We start from the raw sequence: 20,430 nt of genomic DNA, 5'->3' as shown, positions 1-20,430 counted from the left end.
GGTGAAAGAAACTCTGCCCATTGTTTCTCGCCGGTGCCTGGGATCTAACCCAGGACAACAGGATCACAAGTCCAGCGTGCTGTCCGCTCGGCTGACCGGCTCCCTGTATATACAATGTGTGTATATAGTGTAGTAACAGCAACAGGAGTATGTTGGGAGGAGCTATTTTGATGAGGGAGGTGACGTAATCGTAGTGTCCATCTGCTGGCTGCTGTGTGATTTCTCATGCAGTGTATGGTTGCCACTGTAAAGTTTGGACACAATACTGGCGTACTTGCATATTTCTGGTGAATAAAACATGTAGATAGGTATACATAACATGTGTAAATAGTGTAATAAAAACAATAACAGTATAGTGGGAGGAGCAATGTTGGCAAGTAAGATGTTAGAGGAGTGAGAGAGAGACTGGATGTTGGAGGAGTGAGGGTGTGGCAGCTGACACTCGCGGAGTTCTGAGTGTGTTGATGGTGAATGTATATAGTGTGTGATAGTGTATAGTGTGTAAATAGACTGTATATATACATAAATTAGCATGATACAATGGAAATATGTGCCTGATGTGTGTACACGTGTCACGCACGTAACACAGTGTCTTCGGACAGTACGGATATTCTACTGCCATAATATAGTGTATGTGTTCATTATACATAGGATTTGCACATAAAAGCATATAAAATGTATTTGAAACTGTGCGCAGAAAATGAACAAAAATATATTCGCACAGTTTAACCCTTAAACTGTGCATGGCGTATATATACACACCATAAGTAACATGACCCACGGTGCGCATGGAGTATATGTATGCCATAGGGTGCCAGGCACGATTCAAATGGCCCGTGGCTACACGGGGTTCACATTAGCTTCCTCAGGACTCTTGTAAACAGATGCCATGTTTAAAAAAAATCGAGGCAATATTCTCCGGTGTGAGAGCCACAATACTGTGGGATCAACCAAGGCTGGTGCATGCAGCATGAGCTAACAGCATTGCTGTTCAACTTGTGACCACAGCATTGCCGATGTCAAAATAAATATGTAACTGCTATTATTTAGCAATGACAGTATTACAGATGACCCCTTACTGTGATAAAAATGACCAGGATTGTGATAATAGCAGGACTGTTGTGATAATTAGCGCTGTGGGAGGAGTAAAGCTGAGGGACAGAGGGAGATAGCAACGTTTATTGACTGTGTGGCCACCTGTTATTGTCTCCATTCACCATACCAGCTCAGTGTTCTCTATGGTGAACACAAATGTAGATACTTATATATAAGTGTGTATTAGTGTAATAACAGCAAAGGGATTATATTAGGAGGAGCCATTTGGGTGACGGTGGTGGCGTCGTCTGCATGACTTGTCTAGCTGTGTAGAGGGTGGCCACTATGCTCTTTGGGGACCCTACAAGCTTAGGTGTACAGTTATGGTGCATACAACATGTAGATACTTATATATAATGTGTGTATATAGTGTAATACCACTGCAAACAGTATTGTTGTAGGAGAAATTTTAGTGACCTTGAATAAGTGAGGGAGACAGCTGCCAGCTGACTGTGTGTAGCGACGTTTCTTAGTGCCTGAACTAACTATATCAGCTTAGTTGTACAGTTGTGTTGAACAAAACATGTAGATACTTATATATAATGTCTGTATATAGTGAATAAAATAAAAAACAGGATGGTGGGAGGAGAAAGTGGGCGAGTGAGGCGTTATTGAGGGAGGGAGTGGCAACGAGTGGCTGGCTGGTGTGTGGCGGTCACTCCTCGTTGCTTTTCGACTCATAATACCAACTTAGTGGTTCGTTATGGTGAACAAAATATGCAGATACTTATATATAACCTGTGTATAGAGTGTAATAACAGCAAAACTATTTGTTTATTGTTTTCTGAACATAATAATTGAATCACTGATAAGAACACTACATGTATACTTTTGAGTATAGCGATGATTCACCACTTTTATTATATAAATCTATCACACTACACACTATTGAATAATATTACTGCAAAAACTAAGAAAAAATCAATCAGAGACATTGAAATAATTACGTAATAATATCTTTGGGGCAACTCCCACCTGTCGGCTCGGGTGACGCTGACCGCCACTGACGACCGCTCTGTCAACGCCCACATTTTGCCAGACTTCCTCAGCTTATTGCGGCCAAAATGTTACCTATGATTATTTTTTATTTTTTCTGTGCTCAGGGAACACAAATTAAAATCTTTAGAAGACGAAATAATTTGTTAGAATTTTTTTTTCTTGTGCACAAGGGTGTAAATCTCCTCAGGACCCCTTAGCAGCTTAAGGATGAAGAAAGTTACCACTCATGCCCCTAATATTTCCTACTACTGTTATAGACAAATTTCACTGAGCAAAATTTAAATTTCAACCTATCATAAGATGGGCAATTTCCCCACCAGTCTGTGAACTGTGGCTCAGCATTCTAAGCAAATCTGCATGTCCCCCACTTTAGCAAACTCTCGATCAGGTGACTAATTCCTGCCTGGAAATTATGTGTTGCAACCAGAGATTCACTGAAACAAGGTTCCACAGTACAGTAGAATGTTACTGACATTGGTGTTGAGAATAAAACTATATTTAAATAATGATATTGTCATTTGAATGACTTTTGTCATGTCTTGTTTTTTATTATTGTACAACATAAACTAATTGTTTTAATGTTTTATTACCATTGATAACAACAATTTTCAATACTGGCAATAGTCACTAACTTTTTCTAAACCAAATTCTAAAACATTACATTGTACTAAAATGTGAAAATTTCTCCAATTTTGATTCAATTTTGAAAGCTTTGGATAGATTCTGTATTTGAATTCACATCTTAAACCATATTTCACCACAGTTATTTAAAATTGTTGTTTATATTTCACTGTAAGTTTGTTTGGTACTAACAATAGCTTGTGTGTGTGGACAGGGCCGTACAAGAGGATGATCCGTTCACACGTATGAAGCAAGTTTCCAGATGGTACCTGTCTGGGTTTTATAAAAAGCCAAAGGGACTCAAGAAGCCATACAATCCAATTCTTGGTGAAACATTTCGCTGCTACTGGAGACATCCCAATGGATCACGCACTTTCTATGTTGCAGAACAGGTATTTTGAGGCAATGTTAATAATATAGTATGGGAAAGTAGTAATGGAGAGGAAAGTGTGTAACTGTAAACCATTCATTTAGCAAGAAAACTGTCGGATTGCTTTTTGGGTGATCTCTGACAAACGGAGACGACCAGAAGAATGTCTGATGCATCGATTGACTCGCCCAATAAAAGTTTACCTGTTAATATTTAACAAAATATCTATAAATATAAAACTAAAACTTCTGATTTTAAAATAACAGAATAATCTTTTCTTAAGTTCTCAGAGGAACATGCCTTCAGACTTCCAGGAAAAGGCTTTGCACCTATGGTGGTGTAAAACATTTATAAACCTTTAGTACACTGATTGAATATCCTGCCAATCTTAGATTCTTGAGGAAGCAATCAGAACTGCATTAGTTTTACTTGGCATAAATGAAGGGTAGATAGTTTGAAGTCATCTTGTTAGGCTTGAGGCAGTAGTTCTGTATTGTTTAGTTGAAAGTAAATGTGACTGATATATGAGTCCAGATTACTCTCTTGTATGGCTCATCCATGTGTATAAAGGAGAATGTGTAGCCACATCCTGACTTTTTCACATGTATGAAGGAAGCTGTCATATGGAGAGACACCCTTCCATACCAAAGGGTGGTAGTGTAACATAAAGGGAGAAACCAACCATGAGCAGAGTGATAGCAAATCACAGAATTGACTTCTGGGCCATAATGCGTCATTTTTGCAATCTTACAGCACACTGACATGGAAGTTTCTTTGTGAGAGTAGTGGAATTTATGAGCTTACTGATATATTGCATTACTTGCAACATCTCTTACTTTGGTACTGTGTATTGCAGGTCTCGCATCACCCTCCAGTGTCTGCACTTTACGTAACAAATAGACAAGAAGGATTTTCTCTTACTACTACTGTATTAGCCAAATCAAAGTTCTATGGTACGTGTTAAAAACTTATCTCGCCCTTTATCATTAGGTTCCCAGGTAAGCATGACTTATGATTTTCCTATGTTTATTTATTGCATTTTTTATGAGCAATCTCATTTTAGTTACTACTGTCCTAATGTAAGTTCTGTTGTCAAATGGACATTCAGATGTAGAATAAGGAAGAATTAAATTTTTAATTGGCACCCCCATGGATCTTATGTCTGCAGAGTCATAAACCTGTCATCAAATACTGAGTATGTTCATATGGTTTTCACAACTGTATAAAGTTGTAATGAAGTATACCAGGTTAACCAATCATAATTTAAAGATAAAAGAACAACAAAACGTCTATTGACCCATATGAGGCAGCTTTTATTTATATTCCACTCAAACTTGTTCATATATATGAATGAGTTTGGGTGGATATAAATAGGAGTTGCTTCATATGGGCTTAAAGGCTTTCTGTATTCCCCTTAGCAATGTTCTTATTGATGCATGCCTGCATTCATACATGCATTCATACATTCATTCATTCATACATACATACATACATACATACATACATGCATGCATGCCTGTCCCCTGAAGCCCATATCAAGAGGATAACATCAGCGGCATATGCCAGGTTGGCCAACATAAGAATGGCCTTTACAAACTTGTGTAAGGAATCATTCAGAACTTTGTATACCACATATGTCAAACCAATCCTAGAGTACAGTATGCAGCTCCAGCATGGAGTCCATATCTAGTCAAGCATAAGACTAAACTGGAAAAGGTTCAAAGATTTGCTTGGGGGGCCTGATTGCTGAGTGTACAGCGCTAGGGATTCGTAGTCCTGAGGATACAGGTTCAATCCCTGGTGGAGGCGGAAGCAAATGGGCAGTTTCTTTCACCCTGATACACCTGTTCACCTAGCAATAAATAGGTACCTGGGAGTTAGACAGCTGCTACAGGCAGCTTCCTGGGGGGTGTGTAACAAAAATATGCGTATATATCTGCAGGGAATTTAACCACTGCACTGCGCAAAGCGCCTTTAGGCGCTCAGAGAGTTGTGCTTTTTGTTTTTTAATTTGGCTATATTTTAATGTTTTTTAATGTTTTCATTACTATTTGTGTTTTGAAATGGAAATATTTGACTTTGGAAACATTTTGACATTAAATTTACCTGAACATTTGTAAAAATAACAAAAATATGTCCTTGTCAATTGCACCAAGACGTTTTTGCCGAAAATAGGTGAGCAGTGCAAGGGTTAATTGCGAACACAATGATACCAAAAGGAACGACATAGCACGAGAATTAAGGTGAGAAAACTGAAACGAGTATACACATTTAGGCGTTGCCGCACGCTCGCCCGCACCATTAGCCCCATGACGTCAAAGTCTGTGGTGCTCACGTGGAGCAGGCGATAGTGTTAATATTGATAATTATAAATTTGCTTATTAAAAATGAGTTTAGAATAATCTTTGAAATAATTTATATTGTATGCGTAGCTCCCTATACTACAGTCGGGTTCATTCTCAACTCACAATCAGGAATTCCGGGTTTGAATCCTGGGTGGGACAAAAATGGTTAGGTGCATTTCCTATCACCTCATGCCTCTGTTCACCTAGCAGTAATTAGGTACACAAGAGTTAGTCAGCTTGTGGGGTTGCAACTTGGGGGGGAGGGGTCAGTAGTTTGACCCCTGGGGGGACCTTGATACAAGTCTACCATGTACTGGCTGACTGTTCCCTAACACAATAAAATAAAAATTAAAGAAATTAATAATCATAATTTATAATAATTTATCATAAATAAGTCTAAACAAATATTTGTCGGTTTGAAAACTCATTACAGTCCTTGAAGCTTCTATGATGTCATTTTCCATTTGAATGTGTTTTCTATTAGCATAAATAAAACAAAACAAAAAATCTCCCTCGTGCAGTTGTGTTTAGCCAGGGCTCCTAGTTAAAGACCTGATCAACCAACCTGTTGGTTTGTGTAGGTCACAATGTGGTGTAAGTCTTGCAACCACGAGGATTAAGGATTATGAAGGGCGTACAAGGACTTGTGAAGGCCCAATTTGAAGACAAGGGCAGACTACTAGATATTGCTGTCATTTTATCATCTTTTATCAAGTAGCTGATTTAAATAATTGTGCCAAAGTTTTGTATGCTCTCTAATTTTTGTTAAGCCAACTATTACATACTTGTATAAATTTAGTTCATAATTATGAGCAAGCATAATAAATTTTCTCAGTAGGGAAACTATCTCAGTTTCCCAACATTTAAGAGCCCAACTAATGTCTTGGTTTAATTTCTTAAATGGTTCTTTTGTCATCATGTTACTTGTACTGTATGGTCAATATTATTCTGTGTTGCTTCCTTAGTCACTCCCCAACACTGACGATTGTTGGGGGTGACACTGGCTCTCCAGGGGTGCTACCTAACCTTGGACTCCTGAGAATTGTTGGCCTACCAAGAGCCAGGACCAAAATCTGGCCCCTCCTCAAAGAGGTGAAGGAAACACATGAGGATCAAAGATCAACCCACATTCAAGGTGAACCTCAAAAAGATGAATGGTATCCTCACTGTCTCCATCCTTTGTATCCTCTGGGTTTGCACCTTTCAATCTTTTCTCTCAGTAATTTTTGTTTTGTCATTTGAATTCTTGAGTGATTCAGTTCAGTTGTACTTTGATTTTTTTTATATTTTATTCCCATGTGGTCTCCCTGCCTCTGAGAGCGGTGAGATTCTGGTCCTGCTGAGAAAGTCTCAGGAGCCTGACATTAGGGGAAGGCCCTGTGGAACCAGTGCCTTGAGCTCCATAGAGCTATTGACGTCCCTCACAGAAAGTAACATTTCATTAAATTTAACCCTTTTATAGGAAATTCGACCTCTGCAATATTGGATGGCAATGTTTTACTAACACTGTTACCTCGAGGAGAAGATTATGTTATGAACATGCCATACGCTCACTGTAAGGGCATTCTAATGGGCACACTCACTATGGAACTAGGTGGAAAAGTGACCATAGATTGTGAGAAGACTGGTTATAGAACAGAACTGGAATTCAAATTACGGGTAAGAAAACAATATATTTGTTTAGTTTCCAATTTGATAGATAAGGTTTAAGAATATAAATTTGAATTGTCAATAAATGTTATAATACTGTTAAATTCAGTATGATGATACAAATGAAAAATATGAATGTGATTAGTTTTTCTGGTGTGAGAATTGTGCACTATTGAATAAAAGAGGTACGTGCATCAGTACAGAAGCTGATAGGTAAGAAAACTGTATTAATTGTAGAGGAATTTACATCATTTATTAATTTCAGTCTAGAAAAAGGTTTGTCCTTTATTACCAGATGAATGGAAAATGAATGGAATGGAAAAAGTTCTGACTTTTTGGTCTAGGTCAGACCAAAATATTTTCACTTCCATTTCTTTTAATGTATGGGGGTTGGGGCCAGTTTCAGCCATGTTATTGTGGCTTAGTCATGGTACCAGTGTTTAAAGATAGTTTTGTCTTGTTGAAACTATTTTGTAGAATTCTATGGGGTTCTTACCAATAAGATATGCCTTGCCTCCTCTACACCTGTAATGTCTTTTACTTATGACGTTTGTTCTCTCTAAATTTGTTCTCAATAATTATTTGTTATTTTCAGCCCTTTTTGAGTGGTGGTGATGCCAACAACATAATAAGTGGGAAGCTCAAGCTAGGAAAAGATACACTGGCAACTTTAGATGGTCACTGGGATGGTAAAATAACTCTGACAGACAAACGAACTGGGGTAAGTGGAATGGTTCTGAAGAGTTTCACCTTTAACTTTTTTTTAATATAGTATAGCTTTAGTTTTATTTTATACTTCACATTTTCTCTGAGCTAAGCAACTCAATTGCTCCTTAGGAATCCTCCTTACCCCGCTTTCCCTTCCCCGTCAAAAAAAAGAAAAAAGTAGGATGACCGAACAGAGGTTTTATCCTAAAAGCCACTTTCTGTATCTTGCTTTACTCTTTTGTGGGTGCTGTGTGGAGCATAGGCTAGGTTGAGTCTTCCGGCAGACTGCTTCTGTGGTTGCAGTGGAGCATAGGCTAGGTTGAGTCTTCCGGCAGACTGCTTCTGTGGTTGCAGTGGAGCATAGGCTAGGTTGAGTCTTCCGGCAGACTGCTTCTGTGGTTGCAGTGGAGCATAGGCTAGGTTGAGTCTTCCGGCAGACTGCTTCTGTGGTTGCAGTGGAGCATAGGCTAGGTTGAGTCTTCCGGTAGACTGCTTCTGTGGTTGCAGTGGTTTGCTCATCCCCAATTGAGTTGCCATAGGCAACAGCACCAAGTGACAAATAAGTGGCCATGATCAGTTTTGAAACAAAAACTACAAAACCAATTACAGCTAACAAATAACTCAGCCAAGGCCCAGATGGATGTATGGGAAAACAAGGCTAGTCGTAAAACAGAGCCAACGAGGGTTTCTGAGAAGGATATTAATATCAGTTTCTGAAATTTAGTTAATTTGATATTTTCTTATAGAATTCAAAGAAACACAATAATTATGGATGAATGAAGAGAAATCAAAATAAAATGGTGTCAAACTTAATATTTTTAATGGATATTTTTGGGCATGATGGTACCACGTGCTCCAAAAGTCTTCTAATTAATGATTTGTTCATGTGTAATAATTTTTTTTATTATTTTATTAAGTAATAATAGCTAGTGAAATAACAATCTTGGTAACCATAAGGATTTATAAACGAAAACCCAATTTCCTAAATTTTTGTAATGAAAAATGTCATGACATAAGACGATTCACACTGGGTGAACCAAATTCAGTTTGTCATGATGTTGCTGTCTAAGGATTAATGCACTTTACCTTAATTTTTTTTTTACTACTGTAGAAGTCTTCATATAAAATTATTGGAGCAACACCATAGCCAAACTGGTGATATATATATCTTCTAGTCTGTTTAGTAAGCTAAATGGAAAGGTATCAGGCTTTGTTTTGGTGTTTGTAACTGAAACTATTATGTGTTTCATTAAGTGCTGAAATTAATACATATTAAAATTAATTGTATTTTAGGAAGAAGAAATCCTCTGGCATGCTACTCCTGAAGTGAAGGCACAGCGACTGGAGCGGTACACAGTGGCGCTGGACCAGCAAGGGGCATTTGAATCAGAAAAACTGTGGCAGCTTGTTTCATTGGCCATCAAAAGTGATGATCAGGTAGTTAAGAGAGGAGAGAATTTTATTTTTATCATTAAGATACAAACAGCAAATCTGGAATTTTTGTCATAAAGATACAGGCAGCATAAGTATCTGATGGTTTTGTAATGAAGACATAATGCTCATTAAGACTAAATCCTAAATAGACATTAAAAACAAAATATGAGAGTGAAAGTTAGATTCCATTTTGGAAATACATTGTTGTTCAAGTGTTGGTGGATGACAATGTCTTTGTGAGTGTTTGCCTTTGAGTGTGGCATCATACCTACTTGGCCAGTAAGCCTATCATCAACCTTGCTCCTTCCCTGCTTTGCTCCACGTTTTGAAGACTAAAATTTTAGGTCTTCATAAAAATGTGGTTATGTTGGGTGGAAACTTGGGCAAATGTACAAGATGTGCAGTATTGCATGATTAAGTAAGACAAAATTTAATAGTGTGTTTTTTAATACTGTATTGTGCTTACAATGGATAAGTTCAATCACTTGGACAGGATTATAGTGACAACCAAGCTTCTTAATGTGCAGCGTTCAATTTCTGATCGTCTTAAGTGGTTGGGCCTTATTACATTTCTCCATCCTATCCTCATATTCCTTCTAAGTGCTATATAATTGTTATGGTTTACCACATTCTCCTGATAACTACCTTACCTTACCTAATAATGGCTAAATTTCTATATACTATAATATAAGAAGATGTGGATGTATAGCTATAATAAAAGTGAAAACTGACAAAGATTTTCACTGTGATTCATAAGCTTGGTGGAATGTTTTACAGATTGCAGCTACAGAGGAAAAGACTATTTTGGAGGAAGCACAGAGGACTGCAGCGAGTGAGAGAAAAGCCAAGTGTGATGAATGGGTTCCAACATACTTTGCTCAGGTAAGTCTGTATAGTTCAACATGAACTAAAAAAAAAGAGAGTTAAGGTCATTCTCTAATGCTTTAACTTAACCTGCCTTTATAATAATCATTTGGTCTTATGTCCCCCACCTACTCCTACTTTCTCACCCATCCCTTAACCATTCATGACTGCCCTTTCTCCTTCACCCAAGCCCCAGCCCCACTCCTCCTCCCCTCATACTGTCAAGAACAGCTAGTCTTCTCCTGCTTCCTTATTTCTAAACATAAAGATCCCCCCCCCATACTGGTAACACACTGGATATGGGTGCCATATCCAGTGTGGCACCCACATCCAGGGTGGGTCCACACTGGATATTTATATTTATATAAAATAGAATGTTTGTCTGTCCTAGGCTGGATGCTTGGCCAAAGTGAAATGCTTCAAGAAATATTGGCAATTATAGACCCCCCTTGCAATTTTCATGAAGTCAAGTCTGAAATATTTGTTTCGTACAGAGTTGTTCAGCAGTTACAGTGCTTCGTAATACTGTAATAATGACAAAAATGGGGGCAGTAATGAAAGATAATGTATGAGACTGGAGATATGTTACTAGTGGAGTATCACAGGGGTTCGCTGCTTGTTCCAGTAATGTTCATTGTCTATATAAATGATCTTCCAGAGAGAGCATACTCAATTATAATTATATGAACATGTTTGCTCATGATGCTGTTACTAGGCAAGAGAAAGACTTTGACAATTGTCGTGCCTTTTAAGGTGCCCTTTAAGACCTGGACAAAATAAATGTATGGACCAACTGGGCAGATGGATTTCAATGTGAATACATGTAGGATTATACATTATAGAAATACATTATAGAATGTGGAATAGGAGAAAATAGGCCCCATACAACCTACAAATTATGTGAAAAGGCTTTATAAGACTGGGAGAAGGAGATCTAGGGGTGGGTCTGGATAGTAAACTGTCACCCAAGAACCACATAAAGGACATTGTGCAAAGAGCCTATGCTGTGCTTTCCAACTTTAGAGTTGCTTTTAAATACATGCATAGATGGTGAAATACTAAAGAAATTGTTTACAACTTTTGTGAGACCGAAATTGGGAAATGCAGCAGTTGTATGGCGCCCATATCTCAAGAAACACATCAACAAACTAGAAAAGATGCAAAGACATGCTACTAATAGTTTCTGGAACTGAAAGCTACGAGGAAAGGCTAGAGGTGTTAAATTTGATACAGTCTCCGTGGTGTAGTGGTAAGACACTCGCCTGGCGTTCCGCGAGCGCTATGTCATGGGTTCGTATCCTGGCCGGGGAGGATTTACTGGGCGCAATTCCTTAACTGTAGCCTCTGTTTAACGCAACAGTAAAATGTGTACTTGGATGAAAAAACGATTCTTCGCGGCAGGGGATCGTATTCCAGGGACCTGCCCGAAACGCTACGCGTACTAGTGGCTGTACAAGAATGTAACAACTCTTGTATATATCTCAAAAAAAAATTTGCTAAAGACGGAAGACAGAAGAAAAGGAGGTGATATGATCATGACATACAAAATAGTAACAGGAATCAACAAAATAGACCAAGAGGAATTTTTGAAACCTGCATCTTTAAGAACAATAGGTCATGAATTCAAGTTAAGGAATCAAACCTGCTGAAAACACATAATAAAAAAAAAAAAAAAAAAAAAAAAAAAAAAAAAAAAAAAAAGAGAGAACTTTCTAAAGAGTGGTAAACTGCTAGAACATGTTAAGTGAGAAGGTGGTGGAGGCCAAACTGTCAGTAGTTCAAAGTGTCATATGACATATGACAGCTCAGTACTCACTTCCCCCTTCAGAGTAGGAGAGATTGTTGAAACAGGGGGAATACAGAAAACATATACGGCATACATAGATGCAATAAAGCACCTAAATTATTGGGAGTGTCTCAAAGCTCTCCAAATGTACTCACTAGAAAGAAGTTGACAGAGATATCAAATAATATACATGTGGAAGATATTGGAGGGCCAAGTACCAAATCTACACAGTAAAATAACAATGTACTGGAGTGAACGATATGGAAGAAAATGCAGAATAGAACCAGTAAAGAGCAGAGGTGCCATAGGCACAGAGAACACTGTATAAACATCAGAGGTCTGCGGTTGTTCAACGTCCTCCCAGGGAGCATAAGAAATATTGCCGGAACAACCGTGGACATCTTCAAGAGGAGACTAGATTGTTTCCTCCAAGGAGTGCCGGACCAACCGGGCGGTGGTGGGTATGTGGGCCTGCGGGCCGCTCCAAGCAACAGCCTAGTGGACCAAACTCTCACAAGTCAAGCCTGGCCTTGAGCCGGGCTTGGGGAGTAGAAGAACCCCCAGAACCCCATCAACCAGGTATCAACCAGAGTACTAAGAAGACAGGATGTCAGGAGCATAGCTCTCATCCTGTAACTATGCTTAGGTAATTACACATGCATACACAACACACATTAGCACCACCACACATACCAGTGCCAACACACAGTAGCATTCTCATGTTCTAGTACCACCTCACATTAACACCACCACAGTCTAACAGCATATCCACAGCTGCATATTAGCCATTTCATAGCTAGGTGTAAAGTACTGTCCTTCACCTAAACTGTGACGTAATTGTGAAACAAACTGTATTATATAATATACTAGTAAACATGAATGACGTAAGTTTTGACGTGTATTATGAAATGTGAAGTTTGATATATGCTTTCTAGTTAACTATCTTTTGATGTACTGTCAATATTAGCAAAGTAAATTATAATGCAAATTTTTTTTGTAATTAATGCAAAATTTTTGGCAGGACCCATTGAGTGGTGTTTATGTTTATAAACATTCAGATCTTCGCCCGTGGGATCCAAGAACAGATCTCTTCCAATATGAGTATAACTATATAATATCCACTAAAACAAGACATAAAGCACCAATGATCAGAACTGCTTCTATAGTCAGTGTGGATCCTAAGTGTGAGGTGAGTAGAACTTTCCTTTATACAACATAAAGATGTTTTTTCCAAGTACAATAGCACTTTTCCAAAGTGCACAATAAGTTAGTGTACTTGCAAGTACTTGTTTTTACTTACTTGTATATATCTTGTACTTGTACTTGTATATATCCTTGAAACTGTCATTTCATAAGCAGGAGGTCTCTGTTATTAAGTGGGTTCTTAAATATACAGTTTTCTGGGGGTAGCCCCGGAGGCTCCCCGGAGCTATCCCAGGCTGATATGCTAATGTCAGACTTTGGTATCAGTCATGTATATGGAGTTCTTAGGCCTACCGGGGACCACGGCCAGAACCGGGCCCCCCTCAGAGAGGCAAGGGGAGCAATGGCCTATAGATGCCCCCGTGTGGTTGGAAGCATTCTATGTCTGCCATCGACCGGAACAGGCACCCAGAAAGGTAAGCGCCTCAAAACAAACAACTATTCTGGTTAAAATTGCTACCAAAAGCCGAACTAGTGGATAGAACTCCCCAACAGAAAACAAGCAAACTAGTGTGACGTCACACACCGCCGCGCCGCTGTCTGCGCAGCTCCCCCCTCCCCAGGAGGGGGAAGGGGGAGCCCCAGACCTTCCACGACGGCTACCCACACCTCAGTTCTTGAGGTTGATACTTGGTTGGTTAGGCCGGGGGTGCATCATGTTTTGTGTCCGGTTGCGGCGCTTTGACGTTATTTGCGCACCATGGCTTCTGTGTCCGGGGACGCGCTGTGGGTTGATCCGGTTTTCCTTTCCCTGTTCGCGGGTTCGGGTCTCCCAGGTCGTCCACAGGGTTATTAAGTCCAGCCAGCCTGCGGTCTATCCCCGTGCCCATGACGTTCGTAAGTTCGCGGCTCTTGCTGCCATATTTGGGAATATGTCTTGGTCTGATATTCGGGCGTGTGGATTTTGGCGGTCGAACAGGGTCCTGGCTGCTCGTTACCTTGTGAATGCCCCTGGGCCCCGTCAGGCCTGTGTTGCTTTGGGTCGGCGGTTGCAGCCAGTTGTCTCGGCTTCGAGTTGAGGAGTGAGTGACAACCGTCTCCTGGGTAAGTCCCTCTTTTTTCCGTCTGTGGGTAGTTAGCTCTGGGGAGCCAACGGGGCTCCCCCCAGAAAGCCAGCGTTGAATGTAATGAAACGCCATTTTCTGGGTGAGTCCCGGAGGCTCCCAGGCATTCCTCCCTCCCTCCGGTTGGCGTTTTTTTCACGTTTTTGACATCCAGCCTCAGAACTGAGGTGTGGGTAGGCAGCGTGAAGGGTCTGGGGCTCCCCTTCCCCCTCCTGGGGAGGGGGGAGCTGCGCAGACAGTGGCGTGGCGGCGTGTGACGTCACACTTGTTTGCTTGTTTTCTGTTGGGGAGTTCTATCCACTAGTTTGGCTTTTGGTAGCAATTTTAACCAGAATAGTTGTTTGTTTTGAGGCGCTTACCTTTCTGGGTGCCTGTTCCGGTCGATGGCAGACATAGAATGCTTCCAATCACATGGGGGTTTCTACAGGCCATTGCTCCCCTTGCCTCTCTGAGGGGGGGGGGGGGGCCCGGTTCTGGCCGTGGTCCCCGGTAGGCCTAAGAACTCCATACACATGACTGATGACAAGTCTGACATTAGCATATCAGCCTGGGATAGCTCCGGGGAGCCTCCAGGACTCGCCCAGAAAATGGCGTTTCATGACATTCAGCACTGTTTTTTTTTGGAATAGGTGATGTGTAATGCTTATCTGCGCCTCTACTTGCAATTGGTGATTCTTTCTTTTCTTCCCTATTAGATATTGATAGTACCCATGGGAAAGCCCACATTTTTTGTCATCAATGTGGAGGAAGATTGTTCATCTGGGCTTAGTTCCTAAGTAGCATTTCTCTTCTCTGGTGGTTTGGTTATTTATTGAGGAGGCTGCCTGGCTGATGTTTGACTTTCTTGGTTTTGGGTAAGAGTATTTATCCTGAGTTTGTTGGCTTTGTTGCGCCCATGGAGGGAGCTAACGTTGAGGTGCCATAAAGGTTCCTTCAATCCTGCTGGTCCTTGGATCAGGCTTGGCAGGATTTATTTGTTTTTTCCTGGTGAGGGACAGGATTCACAGTAAAAGTGGACTTTGAGTTGGGTTTTTCTTTCAATTCCTGTACACAGTTTCAGATAGCTCTTCTTCCTGGCTGACAAGCAATCTCTTATTCTGTGTTGGGAAGATGCTAGTATTTTGCAGGTCCCCATTTCTTGCAGGAAAAAGAGGTTTCTCCTGTCTTTAATGTGGTTTTGGCAGAGAACAAATAAATTAATTCATTGGTTTCCATCATCACTTAGATATTTTCATGGATTGTCTTTTGGTTTGCCATGATCATGGGTTCTGACATATGTCAAAAACTTAGAAAATTACAAGAGATTTTTTAGAATGTTCCTTAGATGGAGAGTGTGGTGAAGAGTAGACTCAGACTTTGAGGATATTGGTTATATAGTGTTCAAGTCTGGTAGATTAGCCTGCTGTTAAGTTGTAACTCTCAAGTTTCTTGGGAAATCGTGAGGAATTGAAGTTTGCCATTTAAAGTAGAATTTTTTTTCTTATATTTTTATCTCTTTAGTGTAAAAAGTTTTTAAGAGTTACTGACTTTTCTGGACTGTGGATTTTAAACATTTTAGGACACTGAAAATGAGTTGAACTGTATTATATTAAGGATCTGATCTTAATAGAATTCACTCTCTAATAATAAATTGTATAATTGAATATCAATTGTAGTATAAGACGATGTGAACACTTCAGGTTGTGCGGGTGGCTGGCGTTGAAGGAGTGCAACGCCTGAGAGGGGTGCTGGAGCGAGCAGAAGCTGAGGAGACCAGTTCAGGAGACCATGATGATCAAGACACCCCTGACCATCCCAGTGCTGTCCAGGGCTTACCTACAAAGAGACAAGCACATTCCCATTCCCATTCCCATTCCCTCACCCCAAGGTACTATGGCTCAGTTTTTAAATACAGATAGACCTTGATTTGCATGAGAGTTATGTTCCTGCAAATGTCATACATATTAAAAGCCATTAAATCAAGCTTAAAATTATATGAGAAAAATTAGGCTTAGGCAACAAGGACCTCCAAAAGCCATTTTCCCAACATTTTGCTCAATAAAACACTTAGTGTGATTGTAATTTATCATAATGATTGGTAGGCCTACCTCTAGATCAATGGTTCTTAGCCTGGGGCCAGATTCACGAAGCAGTTACGTAAATACTTACGAACTTTTACATCTTTCCTCAATCTTTGACGACTTTGGTTACATTTATTAAACAGTTTACAAGCATGAAAACTTCCCAATCAACTGTTGTTATTGTTATATAACAGCCTCCTGGTATTTCAGAGCTCACTGACTGATTAATAATTGTAAAGAAAGCCGCCAAAGATTGAGAAAAGATGTACAGGTTCTCAAATGCTTGCGTAACTGCTTCATGAATCTGGCCCCTGGAGAGCACATAACCCCTGGGGTAACAAGAAGGCCTCAGTGGAAGTGAGACATGCCAGATTTTATTTCGTACTTGTGTAAAATAATATTAAGTCAAAATGAAGACTGCTGACTGCCATAAACACACTTTCCACAAAACAAATGGACTTCTCCACATCTTACATACAGATTTACATATTACACCTGACATAATTAAATCAGATAATTTAGATTTTCTTACCTGTTTTTAATAAAATATTGTTGATCATCTTATGTAAAGTTAGTTTCCATGCACATTTAAAACAATTTGAATAAAATTTTTAACCAGCATAATTTCAAAATCATGTAATTCAATACAGTATATGTTGTATATAAATATTTTTATAAAGTGCTTTATAAATTTTGTATATCTCATGATGAATATTTTACATATTTTATATTAAAACCATTTAGGGAGATACAAAAAGTTTGTATTTTATATATCTTAATCAGATATTACTTCCACAAAGTTCAGCTAATAAGGATTTTTAAAAATTTCTGAAGCCATTCAACAGCCTTTTGTATAAATATGAGGGTCAAGTTGAATTTTGCTTATTTACAGTGTTCTTGATGCCATGAAAAAAGTAGCCCACACCCAAGAGTCACTATTAATGGAAATAAAAGGTGTGCGGCAGGACATGGATATCTTGACTCGGCGGATGTCATCCATGGGAAACCTAAGACACGGAGCAGCGCGTTTGGGGGCATCTTCTCAGGAAAATGGCATCCCACTGTCTACCCAATCCTGGGCATCCATTCTGGTAGCTCTTATTTTGTACTCGCTGATTCAGTGGTTGGTGGAAAGGCTGTGGTCATAGCTGTGGGCATTGTTTGCATATACAAGTTGTTATAGTTTATGTATTTGAAATTCAAGGAATTTGAAATATAGTTTAAATACAGTATTACCAGATTTTATAGAAATTTTGCCATGGAATTTTACCCTGGATACAGATGTATAGTTCTTGTATTTTGTAAAATCTGATTTTTTCTTTAATACTTTCCCTTATGTTTATTTTAAAAAATTTCCAGTGTATATATATATATATATATATATATATATATATATATATATATATATATATATATATATATATATATATATATATATATATATATATATATATATATATATATATATATATATATATATATATATATATATATATATATATATATATATATATATATATATATATATATATATATATATATATATATATATATATATATATATATATATATATATATATATATATATATATATATATATATATATATATATATATATATATATATATATATATATATATATATATATATATATATATATATATATATATATATATATATATATATATATATATATATATATATATATATATATATATATATATATATATATATATATATATATATATATATATATATATATATATATATATATATATATATATATATATATATATATATATATATATATATATATATATATATATATATATATATATAATTTATGGTGATTTTTCCCGACTGGTTGAACATTCCAATCACGACTTACATGCATACATTTTCAGAATCAAATACTGTACACAATACTTATCTGGATGCCATGACTCACCTTGTGAATGGTATACATAGAAAAGACCTAGTTCTTATATTTATGTAATTCTTATAGTACTGTACTTGCTTGCAGTTAACCCACCTTTTTCATCAATTATCAGTTACCTTTGCCATAACTATTATACAGTGCTTAATACATAAAGCACTGTATAATGTGTTCAACATTAACACATTCAACCAAGAGATGCTGTTCCAAAATAATTTATTAAAGAAAAGGTTTACTTCCATTACCAAATACACCAGTACTTTGTGAGCTTACTTCCATTCCAAATTCTACACACAGCAATCAGGAGCTTCCACTATACTTATGAACATGCAACATACTGTTTGCTGCCTATATCAAGACATTTCTCTGCTTTTAAATGACAAGCTAATTTTCATAACTTTTACCATCTCTAGTTTATGGATTATTTTAGCTCACCTCAGCAATGAGACAGAGCTATGCAAGTACCCCTGACATCAGTGTTTGTTTATATCCACTTATAAGAAAAGGTTTGTATTTAGGCCTGCATTTGTAGCACATGAAGTCTCATTATCATAGTTTACATGGACAATTTCTGTTTCCATAAGTTGTAAAGCTGGTCCAACTTTATTTGAAACAAAGACAAAGTTTCCTGTGATAGCTGATTGAAGGAGGTTTGTAATCTAACTTAACTCTTTATAATCATTTATATTTCAACAAGAGTAGACATCTTTGTAGACATAATTTATTCTGATAAGCAGAAGAGAACGGTTTGAATATGAAACCCAAATTTTCTGCCAGCTACTCTTCCTTGCAGTCATCCAGTTCTAGAATCTATGCAGATAACTTAAACTTGAATTTCATATATTGTAAATTGACTTTATATAATTAAACAGTAAGAGTGTGATCTTGAAGACTATATCCTTTGTCCTTACAGCTAATATGCTCTTGTGCATATTACCTAGACTTTTGTCTCATATATACCTTATTACAATTTTAGTATGTCGGCTATCCATAAAAAAATAATTTTTATATGTATACCCACAATATTAGGGACATATACTCATCAAACCAACTTATTTGGCATGACCAGGATTAAATGTATTATTTTCTGGGAAGGTCACTTCGGTAACTGGTGTTTATGCCCTGATACTGCTGAGCCATAGGATTGTAAGGCCCATGTGGAAAACCAACCAGAAAGTCAATGCGAAACAAAACAAACCACCACTAGAAAGAAATAAAGAAGATAAAAGTGAGTTTACCACAGGTGAACAACTTGCCTAGCTGCCATCAGCTAGCACCCCAGGGCATCTGGGGTCCCAGTCTACTACTTGCCTAACTTGCTCATTTGGCACTGTATGGATTACTTGACGTCTACTGGGACCCATTTACAGTTTTCCCTGACACTACCTTCCTTGTCTGTGACACAGACATTTATGGACACTAGAGTTAATGTTTGCCCTTTGTCCCTGCCCTGTGCAGGTACCCCTCTCCTTGTGTTCTTGCTCTTTCTAGGCATTTCCCAGTCATTTGCCACTTTCTTGTTTTCCTTCTTTTGAACAGCCCTTTTCTGCAGCTGTTTTCAGGGGCTGTTCAGCTCTTTACCACATCCTTTTATTAGGTGAGTGGGTTTGTGCTTTAAGCAACTATTCCTCTGCTGCTAGAAATAGGCTGCTAGGCCCATGTTGGGTTGCTTCATCCGTGTCCCTTTTATAAGTGTTTTTGGGGTCGGGGTTTTGTGACGTTTGTTTAACCCACTTTTCTTGCTCGTAGTAATCTTTGGCATTTGAATCATCTGGCCCATTGTCTGGTTCAGTTTGTTGTGTAGTTCTTTATTGTGGCACTCTTGTTTCTTCCTGATTTTTTCAGGATTGCTGATACATTTTGACTAGTTGCCATTAGGTATCGCTCTTTGCGCCCTCCTTGTGCTTCTCAGGTATTTGCATTGCTGCTGCACCCTCCTCTTATTCTTGGGAATGCAACTCGGCTCTCCTGAAATTGGGGCTTGGGGCTCTCCTGGGGCCAAATTTATCAAGCTGTTAAACAAGTTCTTAGGAAATTTTCTTATCTTGTTCTTGGCTATTACATCAGGATTCAACAAACTATTTATGAGCACCAATGTTCCTAAGAACTTTGGTGAGAAAATATAAAATACCAAATCATGAAAACAAAATCCTTATCTCACCCCCCACTTAGGCGAATATATTGACCTTGTTGGGGGTGAGGTAATGTGCTATAATACTTTTAGTAATGTACTTTAAATAAACTACTGAAAATAATTAATGTTTTGTAGATCCTATATTTAACAATTATATTTAT

At 38.2% G+C, this 20,430-nt stretch overlaps 1 protein-coding gene across 1 annotated transcript in view; it reads left to right on the top strand.

Moving 5' to 3' along the window:
* The window catches only part of LOC123773157 (Oxysterol-binding protein-related protein 8), a gene marked incomplete at its 5' end in the record, with an annotated part of 31,674 nt that extends 14,179 nt beyond the window's left edge, over positions 1-17,495 (top strand). Inside the window, 9 exon segments of the mRNA XM_045766687.2 lie at positions 2,930-3,107; positions 3,942-4,038; positions 6,893-7,089; positions 7,676-7,801; positions 9,082-9,225; positions 10,000-10,104; positions 12,894-13,061; positions 15,819-16,006; positions 17,092-17,495. Of these exon segments, the coding sequence (XP_045622643.2) occupies positions 2,930-3,107; positions 3,942-4,038; positions 6,893-7,089; positions 7,676-7,801; positions 9,082-9,225; positions 10,000-10,104; positions 12,894-13,061; positions 15,819-16,006; positions 17,092-17,347 (1,459 nt within the window).
* Between the last annotated feature and the right edge of the window lie 2,935 nt (positions 17,496-20,430).

Source organism: Procambarus clarkii, chromosome 81 (genome assembly GCF_040958095.1).
Source record: "Procambarus clarkii isolate CNS0578487 chromosome 81, FALCON_Pclarkii_2.0, whole genome shotgun sequence".
NCBI lineage: Eukaryota > Metazoa > Arthropoda > Malacostraca > Decapoda > Cambaridae > Procambarus > Procambarus clarkii.
This window is presented reverse-complemented; position numbering and strand designations above follow the sequence as displayed.